The 24,267-nt window shown below is 47.5% G+C and overlaps 3 protein-coding genes across 9 annotated transcripts; 2 read left to right on the top strand and 1 right to left on the bottom strand.

Annotated features, from left to right (window-relative positions):
• The first annotated feature begins 304 nt into the window (after nt 1–304).
• Nucleotides 305–15,682, top strand: lrrc8aa (leucine rich repeat containing 8 VRAC subunit Aa). 7 transcript variants are annotated; one of them, XM_047044581.1, is made up of 6 exons: nt 305–484; nt 1,077–1,163; nt 2,617–2,762; nt 3,698–3,726; nt 5,519–7,634; nt 12,760–15,682. In XM_047044581.1, exons 5-6 carry the CDS (start codon nt 5,529–5,531, stop codon nt 13,036–13,038), a joined length of 2,385 nt encoding a protein of 794 aa, XP_046900537.1. In that variant the 5' UTR covers nt 305–484; nt 1,077–1,163; nt 2,617–2,762; nt 3,698–3,726; nt 5,519–5,528; the 3' UTR covers nt 13,039–15,682. The 7 variants fall into 7 exon arrangements, with proteins under 7 accessions (XP_046900537.1, XP_046900541.1, XP_046900536.1 ...); XM_047044585.1 differs by lacking the exon at nt 1,077–1,163; XM_047044580.1 differs by lacking the exons at nt 2,617–2,762; nt 3,698–3,726.
• A 290-nt stretch (nt 15,683–15,972) lies between these two features.
• On the top strand, nt 15,973–19,425 carry phyhd1 (phytanoyl-CoA dioxygenase domain containing 1). Its single transcript, XM_047044586.1, has 11 exons — nt 15,973–16,122; nt 16,482–16,640; nt 16,928–17,003; nt 17,084–17,131; nt 17,257–17,312; nt 17,453–17,515; nt 17,603–17,624; nt 17,848–17,976; nt 18,252–18,368; nt 18,801–18,927; nt 19,024–19,425. Exons 1-11 carry the CDS (start codon nt 16,051–16,053, stop codon nt 19,067–19,069), a joined length of 915 nt encoding a protein of 304 aa, XP_046900542.1. The 5' UTR covers nt 15,973–16,050; the 3' UTR covers nt 19,070–19,425.
• A 438-nt stretch (nt 19,426–19,863) lies between these two features.
• On the bottom strand, nt 19,864–24,229 carry dolk (dolichol kinase). The gene is made up of 2 exons (XM_047044927.1): nt 24,123–24,229; nt 19,864–23,418 (listed from the first exon to the last, which is right to left on the bottom strand). Exon 2 carries the CDS (start codon nt 23,232–23,234, stop codon nt 21,663–21,665), a length of 1,572 nt encoding a protein of 523 aa, XP_046900883.1. The 5' UTR covers nt 23,235–23,418; nt 24,123–24,229; the 3' UTR covers nt 19,864–21,662.
• Nucleotides 24,230–24,267: the final 38 nt, after the last annotated feature.

The following is a 24,267-nucleotide window of genomic DNA, read 5'->3' as shown; positions in this document are numbered from 1 at the left end:
CTCATATATTTGTGTGATCACTGTTTTTCTGTATAAAGTCAGGACACAGCTATTTGTTATAATCATATAATCAATTGCTCATGGGTTTGTCATAGTGTTTTGAACAGTTGCCCTTAGGTTTGGTGAATAACATAATTACAACCAATTGTACACTATCGCAACGCATAACCTATGAGTACTGTACGCACTATGCGCAACAATATCGAGATGTGTCCTTAGTGTTGTAGGTTTTCAGCTGAAGCTGCCTCGGCGTATGAGGAGTGGTGCTGCTAGAAACTGACGCACTCGGTGCAAACGCAGTGTGAAGGCATTGGAGCGCGATGGTCCCATGTTTCTGTGACACAACTTCCTGGGTGGAGACGCCTGTTCCCTCAGAGTTTTTCCACCGTGGCACGGGTGGTGAACGTTGTCCGTCTTTGAAAATCTTAAGAAATGTATCAATTACATGCGGGAGAGGAGAAAGACAGTACCTGCTACAAATTAGGTAAGTTGTCTGTACACGGTAGTTGGTGGTACTGTTGCTGTATTTGAATGAGAGATTGGCTGTATAATATGACATCGCTTCCCGTCACTGAGGTGTTGATTGGGTGCTGTTGGGAAGCTCTGCTAAAGAACCTGACTGTAAGATGTTAGTTAAATGAATCGTAAATAAGCGATAACACAGATATTAATATGTTTACATAGCACGTTAACTTGGGGTGCTTCGTTATCAACAATAAATTGTACTGAAGCCGCACACGTGCCATAACCAGCCGGCGTGCATTAGCCGATGCATTACGCTACTGTTCTGTCGTGTCTTAAAAGTGATTGGCAGAACGCCACACCAGACTCGTACAGTCGTGTTTGTGTTTAAATAAGATGAAGCTAATGAATAGGTTAGTTTTTTTCTGGCAGCAACGACAAGATATAGGTTGTCGTCGTAATCGTAGGCCAAATTATAAACCTACACGCAGAAGAATTGGGTCTATACTGGACTCAAGACAGTATGTGTCAGTGGCCTCTTGTAGCCGACAGCTTTGCCAGCCCATAATTTCTATAAACCGCTGGATGACTTTTGAGAATTCTCTCAAATACAGACTCGTAGTTGGATTTTTAAGACGTGTTGGAACTGAATCCTGCCGCCACCCTTGGGCTACACAATTCGATGTCTTCATCTCATGAAAGTAAGCGCTGCTTTTGAAGTTAACTGTTATTAACTTTTGTCACATAGCCTATATTCTTTGCAGGCTATTGTGTTGTCCAGATAATACATCCACAGGGCTGGTCCTTCCTGGGGGGGGAGGGGGGGTGTAGGCATAATGAGCTCCTACACTTGCATGGTTATTTATTAGTGTGTGCGTCAGTGGACAAGTATGTACCAGTATGATGAGTGGGGGGTGGGCGGGTTTGGGCTAGAAGATGGAGATGCTTCTGTTATGTAACTGTGTCACTGGCTCACTGGCTAGACATGGAACAGGTTGTAGGGGTGTGTGTGTTCTTGATGTCATGGTAACCCGCTAGACTAAATACAGTGCTTTTTCTGAGTCTGATTCTTTGTGGTAACTATCTGCATCACAGAAACAGATAGAAAAACATGTTTGAAAAGAGGAAGACATAGTCCAACCGCCATCTCTGACTTGTTGGCCTGTGTCGTACTGTAATACGCCAATGTCATCCTTGGTAGAATAGTCCTTGGTTCAGCAGTAGTTTGGCTCTGTCTGTGTGTTCAATGCCCCTGGCCTCTCTCTGTCTCCCCCTCCCGCTCACTACACCTGGACGAAGGCTGTGCCTGGACAATGGCAGCTTTGTCTCCAGGTGGATGAACTCTACCTGGACCGAGATAGGGGTTAGAGGTTGGTTGGTTGTGCTCTGTATACAAGATAGACTTGGAGCTGGTAGTGTTGCTATGGAGGACGGTATGTATTGCATTCAGTGGAAAGTCGTCATTAGTCAAGAAAGATGGGGGCAGCTGACTCTGGAACCGGCTATACGTAGCTGGAGAGAGGACTGACTAAGCTGAAGATAATTAGAGTTGAGGGTTGTTGAGACATTTACTGTAGCTATCATGGTGGGTATCATTTGTGCTCCTCGATAGCCAAAATGATATGTTCCCCCTCTAAGATCCTGTCAATGCCCCCTACCATCCCACAAAAGCCACTCTGTTCCTGGGCGTGATCAGGTTACTTTAATCCACCTACTAAATTACCTACATAAATAAACAGCAGTTGTGGCCAGGTCCCTCTTTTTCAGACGTACAGGACAGAACAGTGTAGCAGAGAGCCCACAGTCTTTGCTATAGTAAACACCTAGGAGAGGGTTTCCCAAGAGACAGTCTGTCAGATGTTTCTGAGGGGAAGTTAAGACAGTGTCTGATGCCTCAGTAATGGGGAGGGGGGAAGGGGCAGGTGGATGGACAGACCGAGGCAGGCAGGCAGATAGGGGGAGTTGGCATCTTTTGGTGTACTACTACATATATACTATCTACATTTCAACATGGACATTTTTGTAACTTAGCAGAAATATTCATCCCAATACAAAGGTCCAAGGCAACGGGTATATTTGTCCAGAGTAAATGAACCAGAAGCTCATGTGTTGTACTCTAATAGGAATAGTGATGTTGTTTTCCCTCTGATCCAGGACGGACTAGATCCATCTAGGTTACACTGACGCCAGATGAAGCTCGAAAGAAAATGAATGATTCATCCAGCTGCAATAGTGATCTTACAAACTCCCATGACGGTGTCGGATGGAGCCAGCAATGGCTCTGCCTGTCCACTGATACGGTTTGTGCAAAGTCACAGCGTGGGGGGGGGCCGAGGGGGGGGGGGGCGACCGTCCGGCTGTCAGAGTCTCCAAATACACATTGAGTTACCAAACCCCTCAGACACAGACACGATTGTAAGTCGCAGCAGCTTGACTGGGAACACGACCAGCCTGACTTGTTTTCACTAGGCTGAAGTAACGGCAGGGGGGGCGAATGTAGCTTTTGAGTCAAAACAGGGAGCGTGTGTATTTAGTTAGGTGAGGCTGCATCGTGCTATACAGGGAAGCCAAGTTCCAGGGGAAAGAATTAAGATGGCTTCTCAGTCCTCAGACATTCTGGTTTGGACTGGATAAAGCTCTTTTGTGAAACCACACTCCCTCAACCCGCTTCCTGTTGGTTTGGGGCGGGGTCGAAGAGGGGGGGGGGGTCGTGTTAGGAGGGGAGGACAGACGTTGAAGAGGACACTTTTGGAGAAGTCTTGAATCTCGTATAGGATGGGAAGAGGAAAGGAAAATGCATTAGTAAGGATTTTGTTCATTTTGAAGATGTTATATTTGTGATGATTGGGCACATTTGGAAGGTGAAGGTTTGTGTGTATCCACAGACAGAAACAGGATATATGATTCAGATGAACGCGTACAACACAGACACAATGTCAGACACACACAGTTTGTGTGTGTTCCGATGACACCCACCTAAGATATCTTCTTACCCCAGGAAATAGTCGCATTTGTATTTTAAGATAAAGATCTAGAAAACATGTTTAAGTGTGTAACCGACTGTGGGTGTTCACTCTGGTGGTCAGATCCCTTCAGGGAAATGGGGAAGTTACAGTAGGACAGGGGGAGTTCTGAGAAGGAGCCTACGCTGTGTGTGTGTGTGAGTAATGATTAATTCCCAGAGGAATGCCCCATGGTTATGTTCTCTTCCATTTCACGTGCTGTCTGGCTGCAGAAGATCAGAACTCCTAGAGGGGCTATGAGGTAAGTTTGGGTTGATGCCAGGTCTTGCTGCAGTCTAGAATCTTCTTTAGTTCTTCATTTCACACACTTAGGAGATCTGGAAGGCAGTGTGTGACACTGGTATATCAAATATGCAAGTTTGAGAGCTGATGACCCTGTCACACGATACCTTTGCAAACGTCTCACCCTGGTGACTGTATGCTAACCAGGGGTGGGGTTTAGAGGGTGGGGTGTGAGGTGTATACTTCTCTACAGATACGTAACCACACCCACTGGGGACTGGCACAAAAGTAGGAGAGGAAGATAATCGAACGAAGAATAAGAAAAGAATGGACACTATTTGCTTTCAGAAGTCATGTTTAATATTCTTGATACATTAATTTATATATAAATACATTTAACTCAATTTCCGACAGAGTTTTAGTGTTGGATGGGTTTAGATTTAGAGTTTTACTGACAAAAATGTGCACACAAGTTCCTTTGTCTTCCCAAGCCGTTACTTTGAGTAGGCTATAACCATAGCATGAAAACCCCTGTTAAAAGGTCTATTTGAATTTGAATACTTCTTTTGTTAAAACTTTTTTTTATTTTGTTGTGGTCATTTTACTGCTGTTAGCCAGGTGTCCTTTCACTTGGTTGTGATGTTTAAGGAAGAGCCACTAGATCTTCTGTTCAGTTGAGCTCAGGATACCTTGCCATAGGCTCCTTGTCTTAAGCTTTGTGTTCAATATAGCTACACACTCCTGTGTGCTTTGAACATAGCTTCATTCTCATTTCACTTGCAGTACCCGCGTAGTCAACCACGTTAAAGGTATGATTTTAAATTCATTGTATTGTAATAGTGCTGTGCATGGATTGTTTTACAATTTAGACGATACTAAACATATTGGCTTTTTAGTCACTAGTTCTTTTATATCCATACCTTGCTCAGTTGTAAGTTTCTTTTTTTGCTTTTGAGTCAATGGATTTTCTTTTTCAATGCACTAGTCAGTTTTTATTTTTATACGCACATCAATCCTCAGATGATTCTATTTTTACCGTGCGTGTGTGCCGTTATGGGCACTCTGTATCTAGCTTGCTCTGCGTTCCTGGAGCTACCATGCTCTCTGTCTGAACACACATGAACACACTTGCAGGATGTTTGGGATTGCCCTGACGCATAGCAGACTGTCTACAGCAGGCAAACATAATGACTGCCCCCCCCGCGCACCAACCTGGAAACTCACACGTACCGTGGCCAGGAAATGGCTGACTGGGACTCTATGGAAAGCAGCACAAAGATGATCTCTTCATTTCTTAGAACTCATGTGGTGCTCAGCTGTAAATGGTTGGCCAAATATTTATTGTGATATGAATATCCATAACTGACCTGTTTTGTATATAATTTAAGGGACTGCGATATTATAATTTATGATACAATTCATTAAAATATATCTGTTTTCTTTAAGTGAGCAAAAAGGGAAGTAAATAGTTGAGCAGGAGAGTGATGGGGCCTAATATAATGTTTATATGATGAGCATGTAAATACAGGAAATAAGTCATCAAAAATACCAACTAATTGAGCTTTTAGTCTGTGTGTGTGTTGTGCTGACATGTTCCAATGTGTATCTCTGCCTTACATGACTGCTGAAAGTAAAACTGGTTGGATAGTGGAAGTGGTGTTGTACATGTTTCAGACACACGCTGGTACATGATCTCCTTCTGTAAGCTTTTAGAGTACAATGACACACCAGTGCATACCAGTGCATTGACCTAACATAAACCTTCTTTCTCTGCCCCCTCCCCCAACTCCCCCACCTCCCCCACCCTGCAGGTAAACCATCATGATCCCTATCACCGAGCTCCGGTACTTTGCCGATACTCAGCCGGCGTACCGCATCCTAAAGCCATGGTGGGACGTCTTCACCGACTACATCTCCGTCGTCATGCTCATGATCGCCGTGTTCGGGGGCACGCTGCAGGTCACCCAGGACAAGATGATCTGCCTGCCGTGCAAGTGGGTGGTCGGTCAATCCTGCAACGACGCCAACGCCACCATCCCCATCTCCTCGGAGCCCAAAGGCATCCAGTACGACCTCGACCGGCACCAGTACAACTATGTCGACGCGGTCTGCTACGAGAACAAGCTGCACTGGTTCGCCAAGTACTTTCCTTACCTGGTCCTCCTCCACACCTTAATTTTCCTGGCCTGCAGTAACTTCTGGTTCAAGTTCCCCAGGACGAGTTCCAAGCTGGAGCATTTCGTTTCCATCCTGCTGAAGTGCTTCGACTCTCCCTGGACCACGAGGGCCCTGTCGGAGACGGTGGTGGAGGAGAGCGACCCCAAGCCGCTGGGGAAGATGAACGGCTCCACGGACAAGAAGGCGTCCTCCCTGTGCGAGGACGTGGAGGCGAGCGTGCCCATGCTCCAGAGGACCAAGTCCCGCCTTGAGCAGGGCATCGTCGACCGCTCCGAGACCGGCGTCCTGGACAAGAAGGAAGGGGAGCAGGCCAAGGCTCTCTTTGAGAAGGTCAAGAAGTTCCGAATCCATGTGGAGGAAGGTGACATAGTCTACAGACTCTACATCCGCCAGACTATCATCAAAGTCATCAAATTCATACTGATCATCTGCTACACGGCCTACTACGTGCGCTACATCAAATTTAGCGTCCCCTGTCAGGTAGACATTGAGAGGCTGACAGGATACCGAATGTACCACTGTGCCCACCCACTAGCTACCCTCTTCAAGATCCTGGCCTGCTTCTACATCAGCTTGGTAGGGGTGTATGGCCTCATCTGCATGTACACACTCTGCTGGATGGTCACCCGTTCCCTAAAACGCTACTCCTTCGAGTCGATCCGCGAGGAGAGCAGCTACAGCGACATCCCCGACGTGAAGAACGACTTTGCCTTCATGCTGCACATGATCGACCAGTACGACCCGCTCTACTCCAAGCGCTTCGCGGTCTTCCTGTCCGAGGTGAGCGAGAACAAACTGAGGCAGCTGAACCTCAACAACGAGTGGACCCTCGAGAAGCTGAGGCAGAGGATCACCAAGAACTCCCAGGAGAAGCTGGAGCTGCACCTCTTCATGCTCAGCGGGATCCCGGACACGGTCTTCGACCTGCTGGAGCTGGAGGTCCTGAAGCTGGAGCTCATCCCGGACGTCACCATCCCCCCCATCATCGCCCAGCTGGCCAGTCTGAGGGAGATGTGGCTCTACCACACACCGGCCAAAATCGAGGCCCCGGCTTTGGCCTTCCTCCGGGAGAACCTCAGGTCCCTCCACATCAAGTTCACGGACATCAAGGAGATCCCCCTGTGGATTTACAGCCTGAAGACCCTCAGTGAGCTGCACCTGACGGGGAACCTGAGCGCAGACAACAACCGCTTCATCGTCATTGACGGCCTACGGGAGCTCAAGAGGCTCAAGGTCCTCCGCCTGAAGAGCAACCTCACCAAGCTCCCCCAGGTGGTGACCGACGTGGGTGTCCACCTCCAGAAGCTGTCCATCAACAACGAGGGCACCAAGCTGATGGTCCTCAACAGCCTGAAGAAGATGGTGAACCTGACGGAGCTGGAGCTGATGCGCTGCGACCTCGAACGCATCCCCCACTCCATCTTCAGCCTCCACAACCTGCAGGAGATCGACCTGAAGGACAACAATCTGAAGACCATCGAGGAGATCATCAGTTTCCAGCACCTCCACCGGCTGGTCTGCCTTAAGCTCTGGTACAACCAGATCGCCTATATCCCCATCCAGATTGGCACGCTGACCAACCTGGAGAGGCTATATCTGAACAGGAATAAGATCGAGAAGATCCCTAGCCAGCTATTCTACTGCCGTAAACTGCGCTTCCTGGACCTCAGCCACAACAATCTGACCAGCATCCATGCCGATGTGGGCTTTCTACAGAACCTGCAGTATTTTGCTGTGACCGCCAACCGGGTAAGAACCCAAGAACAGGGATGTGTGTATTTGTCTGTTAGGCCTAACTGTTCTGCTTCCTACTTATTTCTCTTCCTTTATTCCACCTCCTTTCAACTTTTTCATGTCTGAGCACGCTCAAAGGTCGTAGTGGGTAACATGAGGGTAGGGCTTATCATTAGCATGGAGACAGGTTTGAGAGCAGCCATGGGATGAAAAGGGGGCCTTTCTGACTGGTTTGTGCTTTACTCATTCCAGTTAAAGGGCCAGAGGTTTGGCCTCCCAAGAACCTTTGATGGAGTCATTACATGAAGATGTGTTAAAAGTATTATTTTAACAAGTCATTTGTGTACTTGATTGAAAAGTCATATTATTTTTTTATGAATAGTGGACTGATACAATGGTGTGTGTGTGTGCAGTTAAACTAATGTATTCCTTGATGGAGACAGAGGAGTTACTGTTTCGCTAATGTCCCTGTCACGCTTCTGGCTCTACATAAGAGCTTCTGTCTCCATGGAGTGATGGAGCAGGCAAATGTTTTCTACCACAATCACTCTGTCACAGCAAAGCTCAAGACTGTTGGTTGACTTAGAAAGCAAGGGAAAGTATTTCAGTATACTTTATACAATAGATTTTTTAGGCTTACCTATTGAACCAGAAAAATCCCTACGCTCCTTGTTTCACTTTATTTGCTCTACGGAATCTCTCAGGTTGACACCAAATGGTCTGATATAAATGACCAAATTAAATCACCCACAATTCAATCAATCCATCGATTAGAACAACAAATCACATGACTTAAACCAAAGGTTTGCTTAGCAACAGTTATATCACATAGTTAGAACAACCATAGAGCATAACAAAGCACTCCAATTGGCCAGTCTCTAATACTAAACCAAATGCTTGTCCATACGATACAAATCAGACTGACACATGGAGTGAAACAGACTCGGTAAGCTTGCAGGATTCCAATTTGCCATATGGTAGATAGAAAGTTTGGAATGAACTCTTTAGTCTTTGCACATAGCAAACCTCTATCTCAATACTCCTCCTTCACACTTGTCTACCCACTGTGCTGAGCAGATGGCTTGGGGGCGGGGGGAGCGGGGCTCCTGTAGATGACACCTCAGGAAGAGTTCATCTTACATCATATCATTCCCCAGGTCTGGTAAGAAGGCCACGGGGTAACTAATATAGGTGAGGACTTGAGGACATTCTTCACTGGCTGAAATGTGACTTGAGGACATTCCTCATTGGCTGAAATGTGACTTGAGGAAATTCTTCACTGGCTGAAATGTGAATTCTGGAAATGTTATGAAGCATGAAAATGCAAGGATTAGAGGACCAAGGGTTCTGCGTGGTTGTTCGGGACAGATCCAAGCATTCTTCTCGACCAGTCAGTCAGAAGACACGCTCTCTCGTGTTTTTGACCCCGCCAACTGTACTGTAACGTGTGCATCACTTGCGCTGTATCTATACCACTGAATATAGCTGACTCGTCAAGTTTATCAAGGAATTTGATTTCCAGTCATAAACATGCACAACCCTGCCAACCATCAAGTTATACAACCGTCCTTTAGCTGTTTGTGTGCACGTGTGTTTGGGATCATATGGCTCCAGTCAAAAGAGCTATTAATATAGTGTTTTAAATTGGACCCAGCCCACTTTTTAAATGTGCATGCGTGTGTTTGGGTGCAGTCATGTGGTTCCTGTTAAAGAAGCTATTAATATTGTTTTTCAGCGTACCTGTGTGTGGCACCACACTGAGAATTGGGCTTTTGGAAGAGCGGTATGCGTCCCAGAATAGCCTTGTTTACTAGGCCTCCTTGGTGTGTTCTGGGTTTCTGCAACCCTCTCCTATACTATGCCAGTAGCACATTAGCAACCCAAATGGGATGTGTAATCATCAGTAAACGCTGTGTTCAGATTGACTCGTAACCAGAAACAGTCTTTTAGCTGGACACATTTGATCCATCTGTAGAAAGCAACGGTAAAAAAAGTGGAATAATGTGATTTAAAATGCATGGTCTAATACACTGGAAGAGGGTCCCACGTTGTCTCTTCGGGCTATGCCCGACCGGGCCCCATGGGAAAAGGCCCGGCCACCAGGCGCTCGCCATCGACTTTGTAGTCGTGTCATCGGACTTGGGGCCGCATGTCTTGGACACTCGGGTGAGGAGAGGGGCGGAGCTGTCAACTGATCACCACCTGGTGGTGAGTTGGCTTCGATGGTGGGGGAGGACGCCGGTCAGGCCTGGCAGGCCCAAACGTAATGTGAGGGTCTGCTGGGAACGTCTGGCGGAACCCTCTGTCAGAAGGAGCTTCAACTCCCACCTCCGGGAGAGCTTCGATCATGTCTCGGGGGGGGCCGGGGACATTGAGTCCGAATGGGCCATGTTCCGGGCCTCCATTGTTGAAGCGGCTGACCGGAGCTGCGGCCGCAGGGCGGTCGGTGCATGTCGCGGCGGTAACCCTCGGACCCGGTGGTGGACTCCGGAGGTGAGGGATGCCGTCAAGCTGAAGAAGGAGGCCTATCGGACTTTATTGGCTGGTAGGACTCCAGAGGCAGCTGATGTGTACCGGCAGGCCAAGCGGAACGCGGCTTTGGCGGTCGCGGAGGCAAAAACCCGGGCATGGGAGGAGTTCGGCGAGGCCATGGAGAATGACTTCCGAACGGCTTCAAAAAGGTTCTGGACCACCATCCGGCGGCTCAGGAGGGGGAAGCAGTGCTCTGTCAACACTGTATACGGTGGGGATGGTGCGCTGCTGACCTCGACGGGGGACGTCCTGGATCGGTGGAAGGAATACTTCGAAGACCTCCTTAATTCCACCAACACGCTTTCCGACGTGGAGGCAGAGTCTGGGGACATCGGGGGGGGCCCTTCTATCTCTGGGGCTGAGGTCGCCGAGGTGGTTGAAAAGCTCCGCGGTGGCAGGGCCCCTGGGGTGGATGAGGTCCGCCCGGAGTTCCTTAAGGCTCTGGATGTTGTAGGGCTGTCTTGGTTGACGCGACTCTGCAACATCGCGTGGACATCGGGGACAGTGCCTCTGGACTGGCAGACCGGGGTGGTGGTTCCCCTCTTTAAAAAGGGGGACCGGAGGGTGTGCTCCAACTTTAGGGGGATCACACTCCTCAGCCTCCCTGGGAAAGTCTATTCAGGGGTCCTGGAGAGGAGGGTCCGTCGGATTGTCGAACCTCGGATTCAGGAGGAGCAATGTGGTTTTCGTCCTGGCCGTGGAACAGTGGACCAGCTTTATACCCTCCGCGGAGTCCTGGAGGGTACATGGGAGTTCGCCCAACCAGTCTACACATGTTTTGTGGATTTGGAAAAGGCGTTCGACCGTGTCCCTCGGGGGCTCATGTGGGGGGTGCTCCGAGAGTACGGGGTACCGGATTTCCTGATCGGGGCTGTCCGGTCCCTGTACGACCGGTGCCAGAGTTTGGTCCGCATTGCCGGTAGTAAGTCGAACTTGTTTCCGGTGAGGGTTGGACTCCGCCAGGGCTGCCCTATGTCACCGATTCTGTTCATTACCTATATGGACAGAATTTCTAGGCGCAGCCAGGGTGTTGAGGGGGTCCGGTTTGGTGACCTCAGGATCGGGTCGCTGCTTTTTGCGGATGATGTGGTCCTGTTGGCTTCATCGGGCCGTGACCTTCAGCTCTCACTGGAGCGGTTCGCAACCGAATGTGAAGCGGCTGGGATGCGAATCAGCACCTCCAAATCTGAGGCCATGGTAATCGACCGGAAAAGGGTGGAGTGCCATCTCCGGGTCGGGGAGGAGATCCTGAACCAAGCGGAGGAGTTCAAGTATCTCGGGGTCTTGTTCACGAGTGAGGGAAGAATGGAGCGCGAGGTCGACAGGCGGATCGGTGCGGCGTCCGCAGTGATGCGGGCTCTGCATCGGTCCGTCGTGGTGAAGAAGGAGCTGAGTCGAAAGGCGAAGCTCTCTATTTACCAGTCGATCTACGTTCCTACCCTCACCTATGGTCACGAACTATGGGTAGTGACCGAAAGAACGAGATCGCGAATACAAGCGGCCGAAATGAGCTTTCTCCGTAGGGTGTCCGGGCTCTCCCTTAGAGATAGGGTGAGAAGCTCGGTCATCCGGGAGGGGCTCAGAGTAGAACCGCTGCTCCTCCGCGTCGAGAGGAGCCAGCTGAGGTGGCTCGGGCATCTGATTAGGATGCCTCCTGGACGCCTCCCTGGTGAGGTGTTCCGGGCACGTCCCACTGGGAAGAGGCCCCGGGGAAGACCCAGGACACGCTGGAGGGACTATGTCTCTCAGCTGGCCTGGGAACGCCTTGGGGTCCCCCAGGAAGAGCTGGCGGAAGTGGCCGGGGGGAGGGAAGTCTGGGCCTCCCTGCTTAGGTCGCTGCCCCCGCGACCCGATCCCCGGACAAGCGGCAGATGACGACGACGACGACGACGTCTAATATAAGGTTCTCTATTGAGCCAGTTGTTTGGAATTGTAATTGGCTTAATTTCTTGAATCATTTTATTTAATTTGCTATTGTGTCTTAACAATGGTCCTTTCTGTTCATTATACTGTTCATACTTCGATATGGAATGGTACAATTTCGATGTAGTTAACTAGTTCTATGATAAGGCCTTGTAGTATCATATCTGGTTTTATATGACTGTTTCCTGTTCGTGTTTAAAACATGACACTGAACTTTGAGTGTAACGCCAGCCTTTGATTGGCTTTTCTGCCTCTGGACAGAATCTTTGGCTACTCCATCATTGGTTAAGGGAGCTAAGTTTGTTGTCTGATTGGGTAAAGATAGTGGGAACAGTATGTTCCACCCTCCCATCCCCCCCCCCCATGTGCTGTTGCCAGTCTGTGGTGCACAACTATGTCAGCAAAAAAGTCTATGCCAAACACACCTTTCAACCCCCTCTAAACAATAGAAAAACATTATTTTTTATTATGATACTGCTGGACCCAAAGCACCACAGGTTTGTTAGCAACAGTCATGATTTAGAAAATAAATCAAATGATTGATCTCACTATGGAGTACAACACTTTGTTTATGACAAAAGAGGAAGTACTGTTTTTCCTTTGAATCCAGTGTTGTGTAACATAACTCATAATTCACTTGAACTCGACTTTCTTCTACTTGTCTGTTCTCGTCTCTGCCCCTCAGATTGAATCCCTTCCTCCGGAGCTGTTCCAGTGCAAGAAACTCCGCACCCTGAACCTGGGGAGCAACTGCCTGCAGACCCTGCCGTCCCGCTTCGGGGAGCTGACGGGCCTGACCCAGCTGGAGCTCCGGGGGAACCGTCTGGAGTGCCTCCCCGTGGAGCTGGGCGAGTGCCGGCTGCTGAAGAAGAGCAGCCTGGTGGTGGAGGAGGACCTGTTCAACACCCTGCCCATGGAGGTCAAGGAGCAGCTGTGGAGGGCCGACAAGGCTGATCAGGTCTGAGCAGGAGGAGAGGCTTGAGGAAGAGGGGCACCCGTGAGGAAGAGGAGTGGAGGAGAAGGGAGGACAAGGGTCAGCAGTGGAGGTCAGACAAGAAAGGAGAGAGAAAGTGAGGGACAAACATGAAGACAGAGGGAGGTCATTAAGGTTTGGGGTCTGCTGTCCTGACTGAAGATTAGACTTACGGGATCATAGTTTCTAACTGACTAATCTCCACTTGCCAACTATGTGCCACTCTCACTTCATATGGTGTTTTTTTTCATTTCAATGAATAACCGGAGGAGCAAACCAAAAGACTGCTGTTTGAAAAACCTTTGAGAATCAAGGTACTTTGCAGTACTGAATATCAGTACAGAACAAAGAGACAACAGAAGAAGAAGCAACGTGCAAAGACCTGCATGTGAATCTACACAGCACCCCTGGGTGGCTAAGACATATACAGGAGACAGTAATTTAGAAATAGATTTTTCAGCTACAACCCAAGTTATTCCAGCAAGCCAACGTATGAGAGGGCGAGAGAGTGGTGTTTAGATTTCCTCCGTATCAGTAAACAGGATGTTAAACCAGCACTCTGATGTGTAGGAGGGAGGGTAGTTACAGGATCTTAGGGAGTAGCAGAACTTTACCAATGTCTACAAATAACATAACAATCACACTCCCTTCACAGACTCTGGAAGAGTTGGGTCGAGGTTGGATGCAATACCCTGCTCGAGTATTAAGTAGCAAGATTCAAAGACTTAAAACGTAATGACTGGTTGAATAGCTTTGTCAAGAAGAGATTTACCAAAAGGGATTTCCTGAAAAGCAACCTGTTTTACTTCTATGGCCTTACATCTGGATGTATAAACTTGTCTAAGATGATCACAGACATCCTGTCAATTCCTGACCCTCTTAATTTGTCTAAACTTGTACAGCTTGTATAACGTAGGCTCGTTCATTTCCCGGTTATAGTTACAGTAGCTGCAGGTTTTACAGGGCATTTATCTCAACATTTCATCCATTGTTTAAAATATATATCAAATATATGTTTGATATAAAGAATAAAACAAGATGAGATGACTGCATCTTTATAACCAGTTAGTTACATGGTTTGTCTGTATTGGAATCTCCCTCAAAACATCGTACATGTGCGCATATGTTTTATTTATACACCTGAACCTCTCCCCTCTTCTACCAGTGGAAAATCTCCTGGAACGCTCCTGTCCATAGTTGGTGAAGGCCAGGTTAAAATGCAAAGGGGCAAGAGGCTGGCAAAGCGTAGCCCAAACTCGCTGGTCGAGGTATTGATGGACAAGTGTGATCAAATGTTACCAGACTCCTCGTAGTCCTTTTTAAAAAAGTAATAAGACAAAGACCAAGCAGGTCTTAACTCCCTCTGCAGCTGATCCTACTGGTTGGTCTGTGTACTGGTGATTAATAATGTTGCTTACTCGACCTAAGCTGACAGATTGCCATATGATCTCAACTCAGGGCAGGACTGAAGAGGCCTGCTGGTTTGGAGCTAGTAGATAGCTGGCTAGAATTGAATGTGGGCATTTCATATGGGAAACAATCCTACTAAAGTTCCTTTGTCTCCATGAAGTAGCCCTTTGCTTTCCTTGACCTTTAACACAGTCTGTGTTTCTCCCTCCATGATGTATGACTTCCTGTTGTGTCACGAGACAGAAAACTGCTTTCTTTGCCTAAAAGTCCCATTAACCCACACAAGCACAAACCATTCCAGCCAGTCACTATGGAAAACATAACATAGTAAGCATGTAAAAAGAGGCCAAATGTTATTCCTGGGTAAGGTTGGGGAACAGGAAAGTGTGCGTGTGTCCCAGAGAAAAAAGCTTGCATGTTTCTTTGCCCACCACAGAAAAATGCTCTGTACAGCACTGTGCCAGCACTTTAAGTATAGGCCATTCCATGATCATTACGACCCACGCATCTAATCAACCCCTCAAACCTGCCGAGAGAAAGGCCGACTTAGATAGCTGCTATGAGACTAGCATGGGTGGAGCACCCCCTGGTGGAGACGGTGTAACAGACACGTATCGTTGTCAGATGAAAAAATGAACCAGTCAGGTTTTGTGGCCACCCCTTTGTGACCATCCTTTAACTTCACATGGCCAGTCCATGTAACAGCTGCTGTTTATTTAGTTTTATAAGTGACAGACAATATATTTATTGTCTTATGGGCATTAAACTAAATGAACAGATTTGAGTGCAGTCTTCTGTCTAACACTAACACAGTATGGCTGTGAAGCCCCTTGAGGATGTGTGTGTATGTAGGCCATTAGTTTGTGACAGTGATTCTTGGTACATTATTTTTGGTTCTCAATCCTCTTGATATGTGCTGATTGAAATGCTATATGGCTGACTCGGATACTGCATTGTATGCTTTCCCACCCACTGTCTGTTTCATGTCACAAATGTGACGAGAAGATATGTGAGCTGTTTTTGAGTCAATGGACAAATCATATGTATTTTCATCACTGATGCCTATGAATGACTTTTTTTCCTTTGCCAAAATGGGTGATAGCAGGCTGAATGGAAGCCCGAGCCCTGTAACAAAGACTATCAAAGCCCAATGGGCATTTTAGTGCTACTACTTTTTGTACTATTCTAAAATAAACAATGTCAATAAAATAAAACATTAACACCATACTGTCTTTCTTTGTATCTGCGCTTGTCTCGTCACATTGAGTTCTTTCAGATAAGTCCATCAAAGTCTTTGCAGAACAGTGCACAATGCAAAACTAAGCTAGAAAAGGTCAATAAAGGGTACGGACGGAGGTCAGGAGAGTTCATGGCATGGTCCATGGAAAAGGTTCTTGGACTTAAACATTGTCAAGTTGGAGTTGGGGCAATGATTCGACAAAACAAATTCACCACCAATGTAAAAGACAGCCACGTCGTTACCACGCAAAGGTAACGAAAGAGTTAAAGTCCAAAATCCTATTATTGCTTCACCATGGTTACAGTTTAATCGAGTTAGACCGCTCTCTTCTTCACACTGTTTTTCAGACCCGGATGACTACAGCTTCTCTATTAAAACCAACTACTATAAGCATGGATTTCTTGTCGGATCTAGACGCACAAAAGGTATGCGTTAACATTTAATTGTAAACGCCTTATAGTCGGCCTTGTTGGTGACAGTAAAAATGTAGCCTAGCTAAAACAACGCTTTGTTTTGGATTTATTCTGGTTTTTAAATCGCACGAGAACAAGTCACATGTATTGTGCACGTGCTTTTATAACGTTCAAATGTATCGCGCTCTTGTTAGTGTTCTGAGTGAGTCTATGTTGACTCATGTTACATAACATTAGTTGCAGCCTAAAGAAGTAACAGGAACAGAAGGCTACCGAATTGCTAAAGTAAATGGAAGCATTGGGCTACTAATATATTGTCCAAGATGTAGGTTAGGTATTAAGTGTTCAACGCTCTGATGGTCCCCTGGCAGTACCGCGAGGACGGTTACCTGGTTCTTGACGGGCTGCTCACGCCGAAAGAATGTGACGCTCTCAGGGAGCGGATGGGCGAGATTGTGAACCGAATGGATGTTCCACAACACTGTCGAATCCAGTTCTCCACCAATCACGACGAACAACTAAAAACACAGGTATTCAAGGGGTCAACCTATGTATAACTATGTGTGTTTTTGTTTTATCAGACAGTATTTGAACATTGCGATATGTCTTTTCCATGCTTCCTGTCACAAAAGATGCAGGTAAAGTTTCTGTCTTCTTCCTTTAGCTTAGATTAACTACGCTCTCTCGCCCTCTTTCCTTTTGACTGCATTTGTCCATGTTTGAACGATATTGTAAACACTAGTCGACCCCTCGTCTGTGTAAACTGACCATAATTGGACAGATCATGTGACTTCAGCGACGTTCGTTTCATCTGCAGGGCAACGCAGACTATTTTATCACCAGTGGCGATAAGATCCGGTTCTTCTTCGAAAAGGGAGTTTTTAACGATGATGGTATGCGTTTCAATCAGCTTTGCTATTTGCTCACCTGCTGCCCTGAAACGAAATAAAAATAAAACTGTCTCAAATTTTAGGGGATTTCATTGTGCCAAGGGAACGTTCCCTGAACAAAATTGGGCATGGTGAGTAACGTCGGTTTGTGTCCACTGTTTTCCTTAACTCAATAAGATAATTTGGGACAACATTAAAGAATGTATGGAAATGACGTTATCACTTTATAATGCAGACATGGTCTTGTCTCCCTCAGCTCTCCATGCCTATGAGCCTTTATACAAGAACGTTACTCATTCAGCCAAAATTCAGGTGAGAGAGACCTGGGCTAACTTATGAGTTATGAATGAAACAAACTTTATACAATTAGACTCACATGCATCCCCCCCCCTCTCTCTCTCTCTCTCTCTCTCTCTCTCTCTGTCTCTCTGTCTCTCTCTCTCTCTCTCCAGGGTATATCAAAAAAATTGGGCATGAAGAGTCCTATGATTCTTCAGAGCATGTACATTTTCAAGGTAATAGAGAATATTAATTTCATCTGAATACTGCTCTGTGTATCTGTGCAACCCTGATTTTACATTTGCCAACCCATTGCTTTTCAGCAACCAGGAATTGGTGGAGAGGGTAAGATGTCTGTAAATAGTGCAAATGAGATATTCACAGCAATGTTAAGGTGTGCTGTGAGCCTTTTCAGAGGTGACTTTGTGTCCCATTTTCTCTCTCTCCCTCTTTCTCACTCTCTCTCTCTCTCTCTCTCTCTCTCTCTCTCTCTCTCTCTCTCTCTTTCTCTCTCTGTGTCTCTCTGTGTCTCTCTCTCTCTCATATCCCTCCTCTGCCCACCTCTCAGTGACACCCCACCAGGACGCCACCTTCCTGTACACTGAGCCCCTGGGGAGAGTGATGGGGGTGTGGATTGCCCTTGAGGATGCCACCCTGGACAACGGCTGTCTCTGGTTCATCCCGGGCTCCCAAAACAGTAAGGTGGTGTGTAGGAAGAGAGACCCTCGGCCAAGCTCACACGCAGCGCACGCAGCCGTCCACAGCAGCACATGACACCACCGGTGTGTGTTGGTCATCTCAGTCACTGGATTGGTTGTAAGCACAGGGCTCCTGCACTTGTCCCGTGCTTTCACATCCAGGTTAGGGGAATGGACAGGTGCTCACTTCAAGGACAAAGGGGGACTCTCTGGACGGAGTTCTCCTCACTCCTGTCAGTCATTGTCTATAGCTGCTTTTTTCCCCCACTTCTAGGTGGGATCTCCCGAAGGATGGTGCGAACAGCTGAAGGCACCTACCCCTTGACGGACTTCATAGGCAGAGAGCAGAGCTATGACGACAAGCTGTTCGTCCCTGCACCAGTCAAGAAAGGCAAGTGTCTCACAGAGGAAGACCCCTCCAGGGAGTTGCTGAGTCGTAGCTGAGTCGTTGCTTAGCGATGACCTCAGAGTCACCTTGAGGGCTAGGCCGATGAGACCGGGCCAGAGGCTTGCTTGGGGAGGGGACAGGGAGGGGGTGGGGAGTAGTGCAGTCTAATATAGTATATGTGGGCTGTGTGTGTGTGTCCACTGAGTTTGAGCCGTTTCTTCACTCCAGGGTGAGAATCAGGTGGCAGGGTGACTGTGGGTCAAACAGCCAGGCCTAGAGGTTTGGACTAAGCCCGGGAGACGTCTGGCACTTAACAGTGAAGCTGGCCTCCTCACTTACATAGGAATCTGCTGAACTGTTCCCTGCCAAATGAATTCTCTCTTGTGAAGGAAAGCTCTCATGTTTCCCCTCCCGCTGCCTCTCCTTGTCCCTCAGGTGGGGTGGTTTTGATCCACGGAGAGGTGGTCCACCGCAGTGCCCAGAACACTTCCGATGCCTCCCGCCACGTCTATACCTTCCACATCATGGACTCCCAGGACACCTGCTGGAGCCCCGACAACTGGTCAGGACTCATAATAGTACCCAGGGTAGTGTGGGTATATAGGAACGGTTGAGTACTGCAGATTGACAAGTCATTGTGTTCTCTGTTCCTATCCAGGTTACAGCCCACTGAGGAGCTTCCATTCCCAGCTCTCTACACTTAGACGACCGTGCACACAGAAGGACAGGCGGCGGGAGGGAGAGAGAAACAGAGGACGTCTGAGTCTCCCTGGAACTGAACAGGACCATGACAAAGCAATATTCTTCTACCAGCAGATAGTAGTTATATTTGTAGGCCTTTTGACCATAAATGTAATCCAAGTTATGTAATGCTAAATACTAAGCAGAGCATAGAGCAGGAGATGGTTTTGGCTGAGGGGTCACAATCTTCAGAGATTATATTCAACAGGAGCAATGGACCAAAATGTAAAGTACAATCCATGGTGTGACATTTCATGATTGGATCAGATCTTTTACTTTAGAAAATATTTTTAAATAAATGCAAAATACTTTTGTCCGATAAAGTTGTTTTTGGCATTCTTGGTGTCTAGATGATATACTCAGAGCAAAAAAAGACTTGATGTGAGAAATACTTGAATTGGAAAAGTATTACTAAATCCCTGGGTTTCAATAGTGCAGACAGAAAGGAATGACGACATTCTAGCCATGTGGGTTATCTCATTAATTATGAACTCAGTCACACAGGTTCTCCCTCTGTATGCCTGTGTAAAGACATAACTGTATATATTCAAGTTGAATTAGATTAAAGGGTCGCATGAGTGAATGTTTGGAGATTATAATCTCCAAACATTCACACATATATGTATCTATCTATATATATATATATCTATATATATATAGATATATCTATATATATATATATATCTATATATATATATATATATATATATATATATATATATATATATATATAGTAATAACAGAGTTGAATGTCTGTCCTACATAACCTGTGTTGTCAGATGATAGTTGCTCCTTCCACAGTGTGTCCTGAGACTCAGAGGAGAGAAGGAGGACAGAGGAGGTAACAGAAGAGGCCTTTATTGATGCTTATCTACCATGCAATACCAGTGTTTCCAGACAGTCAAGAGCAGTGATAAAAACATATGGCCCAAAAAAATCATACTTTGAACAAAATATCATAAATTAGCAGTTTGTATTGGAAAAAGTACCACTTAAATTAATTACAGAAATCAAATAATGTATTGGTTCCATGCTGATAATAAACATTGAAAAGTTGTGACAACATACATCGTTTTAAACATTCTCAGGAATGCACTGCAAACTGGGGGAGGGCTTGAGATTCCAAATCCAATGTATTGCCATGACTACAATGATGGAGGAGTGGTTAGTTCAAAGTGTTACATTTAATGTGAGTGCATTTAATGTGAGTGCTAATTTCAGTATTAGCCTAGTCAAGTTATTTTAGTTAATGTGGTAATGATAAATACGTTTTACATTAAAGCCTAAAACACAGGGAAAATGGACCTATTATTGTGTCAAAATCCAATTCAAAACCAATCGGGAGCCCCGTTTATTCTTTTCATATACAAATAAGTAAGCATAAGAATCAAGAAAATGTATGTCATTAATGAGAGGTCACAATGACCAAAGAGTCGACCTAAAAAGATTTCAGTTCAACAAAAAATATACTGTAGGGTATTTTTTGTATACAAGTTACAGTTAAGGATTTCACATTATAAAGTCATGCTTAAGAGTATTGTCTTACAGAAGTCTGGACCCGCCCACAGAGATCATCTTCTGAAAACCGACCATGCTTTCAGCTGTCCTATCCTACACTATCCACAGTACTAGGTAATGACTAATACAAAATATACATCTTTAAGGCGAATACAAGTCCAGCAGTCAGTCTTTAATATATTGCCACAACAAGAAAAGGCAAAATACAATATATTACTTCCATCTGACTCAACAAGCTTGCTTAAATGATCATGTTCTTCAAAAGGCTGTACCAAGTTGTAGGCCTTCTTCCCTAAGCCAAAAAAAAGAGATATTAAATAACAAAACAAATCACACACATTATAGAAACATATCCTTCAGCCGCGTCTGTTCATCTGAAACTCCTGTGATTATGGGCTTCAAGAGGGGGGGTTAGTTCCAAGGGGTTCAGCGTGTCGGTACCTTCCACTACAATACATAGCTGTGTACAACGCAAACAACACATGTTTGTATCCCTTTTCTCTTTCTCTCTCTCACACACCCTCCCTTCCTGCATCCTTACTCAGGATACTGGAAATATAACAAAAAGGAAGTGTAGACATTGAAACTTAGCTAGTATTTGAATCCAACCGGTTCTACCGTCATGCTTACAGTACCTCTGCAGAACAGTAGAGGACATTGGAGTGGCTACCAGCCAACCATATGAGTTACATCTCATCATTCATTTATGCAAGCTAAAGATGACCAAAGCTCAGTTATCAGATCTCAGATAGTTAAGCCTTATCATGTGACAGCCATGGTGATTTCTTCCACACAGTCAAGTAAATGTGAAGATTATCTTTGCAGCATTAATACCAATGATATCGTACCTTCACTTCTTCACAACATAGGCCCTCCCCCCATGTTGAATGATGTCCTGATCTCCTGCATTGCTCTTGGAACTACAGCTGCTTCCCTGTATTGGGATTTGTCCCACTTCCACTCTGACCCCTCACCTTCCCACCCCTGCTGGCCTCCGATAGGCCACCAGTGTGGCTGAGTGTGCTCTGATTGGCCAGGTCAGAGCAGGAGGAGGATGAAGAGGTAGAGGGGAAGGAGCAGGTTGTCTATCTGGGAGGTGTAGGCCTCCAGCATGGCCACCAGAGTGATGGAGCCCACAATCCAGGAGTAGCTGGAGTTCAGGTTGATGGTCCCATCAAAGATGAGGAACATCGCCACGGCGATGATCTGGGCGAACACGGAGGTGGCCGTGCCCTCCATGGTTTTCTTGGTGCCGGGCCAGCGGATCTCCCCCATGGTGCTGCCGAACACAGACGCCACCGTATCCCCCACGCCCACCGCCAGCACCCCAGCGTAGGGCACCAGGCCTCCGGCCCCGGGGAGGACGCCCTTGGGGGAGCAGGGGCCCGGGAACAGCCAGATGGGCAGGGACATCCCCACCAGCAGGTAGACGTGAGTGAGGATGAGGGGCCCGGAGTCGCGCTCGTCCAGAAACAAGGTGAGCAGTTGCCTGAGGGGTTGGCCGAGGGGACGGATACGGAAGTACCTCACGTACTCCAGCAGGAGGAAGGCCCCCAGGCAGCCCACGGACGCCACGTGGAGCAGCTGCCGGTCGTACACCAGCCCGGGGACGAACGTCGCCACCACTATGAGGTGGAAATACTTCCGCACCACGGTGGACGCCTGGTGCTTCTTGGAGCCCGAAGTGCGCTGGTAGTTCTGGTGGAGCACCACGCACGTGGCCACCACCCCGAGGAAGGCCCAGTACGCCAGCAGGCAGAGTCTCTTGTCGTTGAACGTGACAAAGTCCAGCAGCCACATTATGGGATGCCTGCGGATGAGCAGCGACAGCCAGGGCATGAGGATCCCCAGGGCCAGCACGGCCGTCATCATGTGAAAGAAGAGAGACGACACCCAGGTCTCCGACTCCATGAAGCAGAAGAGCAGGGCGAAGAACACCCCCAGCAGCAGCGAGCCCACCACCACCACGGGCAGGAAGTAGTTCACCGGGTCGCCCTTGGCCTCGGCCAGGTTGAGCGAGCGCTTGATCAGCTGGTTGATGATGAAGCTGACGGCGCCCATGATGAGCAGGGCCTCGCCCGGCGTGAAGCAGCGCGGCAGCAGGTACAGGACGATCAGGCTGAGGTACACGAAGATCAGCAGGACCTCCAGCACCTCGATGACCTCGGACACCGTCAGGGTCTGCTTGGTGGTGTAGAGGATGGCGCTGCTCGCCACGCCCGCGATCACGCAGGTGTTGGTGGGCACCGGCCGCGTGATCCCCAGCGCGATCAGAGACAGGAAGAGCGCCAGCATCATGCCCGTGACGGTCACCACCATGCAGAAGCGCTCAAAGTAGACGTTCCCCGAGGCGGCGCATCTCTCCTTCAGCACCAGCCCCAGCAAGGGCATCACCATGCAGGCCGGCACGATGCCGCTGTTGGCCGACGGGCGGAACTGGAAGACGGCGCCGCCGTTTTTGAGCAGGCGGTCCCACTTGTGCTGGACGTAGAAGGCCTGGATGACCAGGGCCACACAGCACCAGGAGTGCTGGTTCCACAGGGCCGTGTGGACGCACAGCACCATGGAAAAGACTACGGCAGACTCCACCAGCACTGGGTTGGTCTGCATGACTGCACTGGACAGAGACGAAGGGGCGGAGGGGGGAAGGGAAGGATGGATGGAGGGGAAAGGAAAGCGGGTGGAGAGAGTGTTTTCCAAATGGGTGTGGTAACAAGACAGCCAGACAGGTCAGTTCTTCTCTTGTTCACACATCATCAGTCTGCCACTCTCCTTTCAGCCCAAATGGTTACATCTGCGGAAACAAGATTCAATCTGAATAGCATATGATGACAACCCTTCCATAATCAAACTGAATATATACAGGACAGTGTATATGAGCCTAGTAAACTCTCTGGTGTCTCCCAACAGTTCAGTTTATCTCAGTCCAGAATTGCAAGCCTGAACTTTGGCCTACAGCATGTAGAATGAATCATTGCCACATCATTCACCCACATGCTCACACTACTTAGTGTGGTAGAGTACCGCTAGACTTCCTTGGCGAATGGATGCGAATGGATTCTATCTTTATCGAACAGCAAAATGAATAGTAATATCGGTAACTCTTGATAATTCTTTTTACAGGCAACCTCGAAGGATAGCTTGAATTTCCCGTGGGCTGTGCTCAGGTCTAACCTATTGTTCTATATTGAGGTGGGGGTGGGGAGACAGTGCAATAAAATCACGAGTGCCATTGAAAATAAATATAATACAGATAGGAATGCTTTCTCCTTCGGCAGAACTAACACGGCACTAGAGGCATTCCCACTGTTGTGAGAAATGCCTTAATGTAATTTCAACTAGGGATGCAGCAACTCTACATCCCTAGTAAGCTTGCTCAGCTAGTTTGCTAGCTGACTGGCTACACAATTCAGCCGACTAGCTACTCCTGTATGTCGCACAAAACGCGGTTACCATGATTTGCGCTTGTAAATGAGTATCAAGCAGATGAGTACTTACCAAATAAGTGTAGGACATTAGCTGATGGTCTTCTTCATGGACACCCGACCTTTCAACAATTATTTTCCCCTATCATCTGGCGTTACTCACACCCAGTAGGAGGGGGCCATGTTTGACAGCTGGGTCACGTGGTACCAAGAAACGA

Source organism: Hypomesus transpacificus, chromosome 22 (genome assembly GCF_021917145.1).
Source record: "Hypomesus transpacificus isolate Combined female chromosome 22, fHypTra1, whole genome shotgun sequence".
Taxonomy (NCBI): domain Eukaryota; kingdom Metazoa; phylum Chordata; class Actinopteri; order Osmeriformes; family Osmeridae; genus Hypomesus; species Hypomesus transpacificus.
This window is presented reverse-complemented; position numbering and strand designations above follow the sequence as displayed.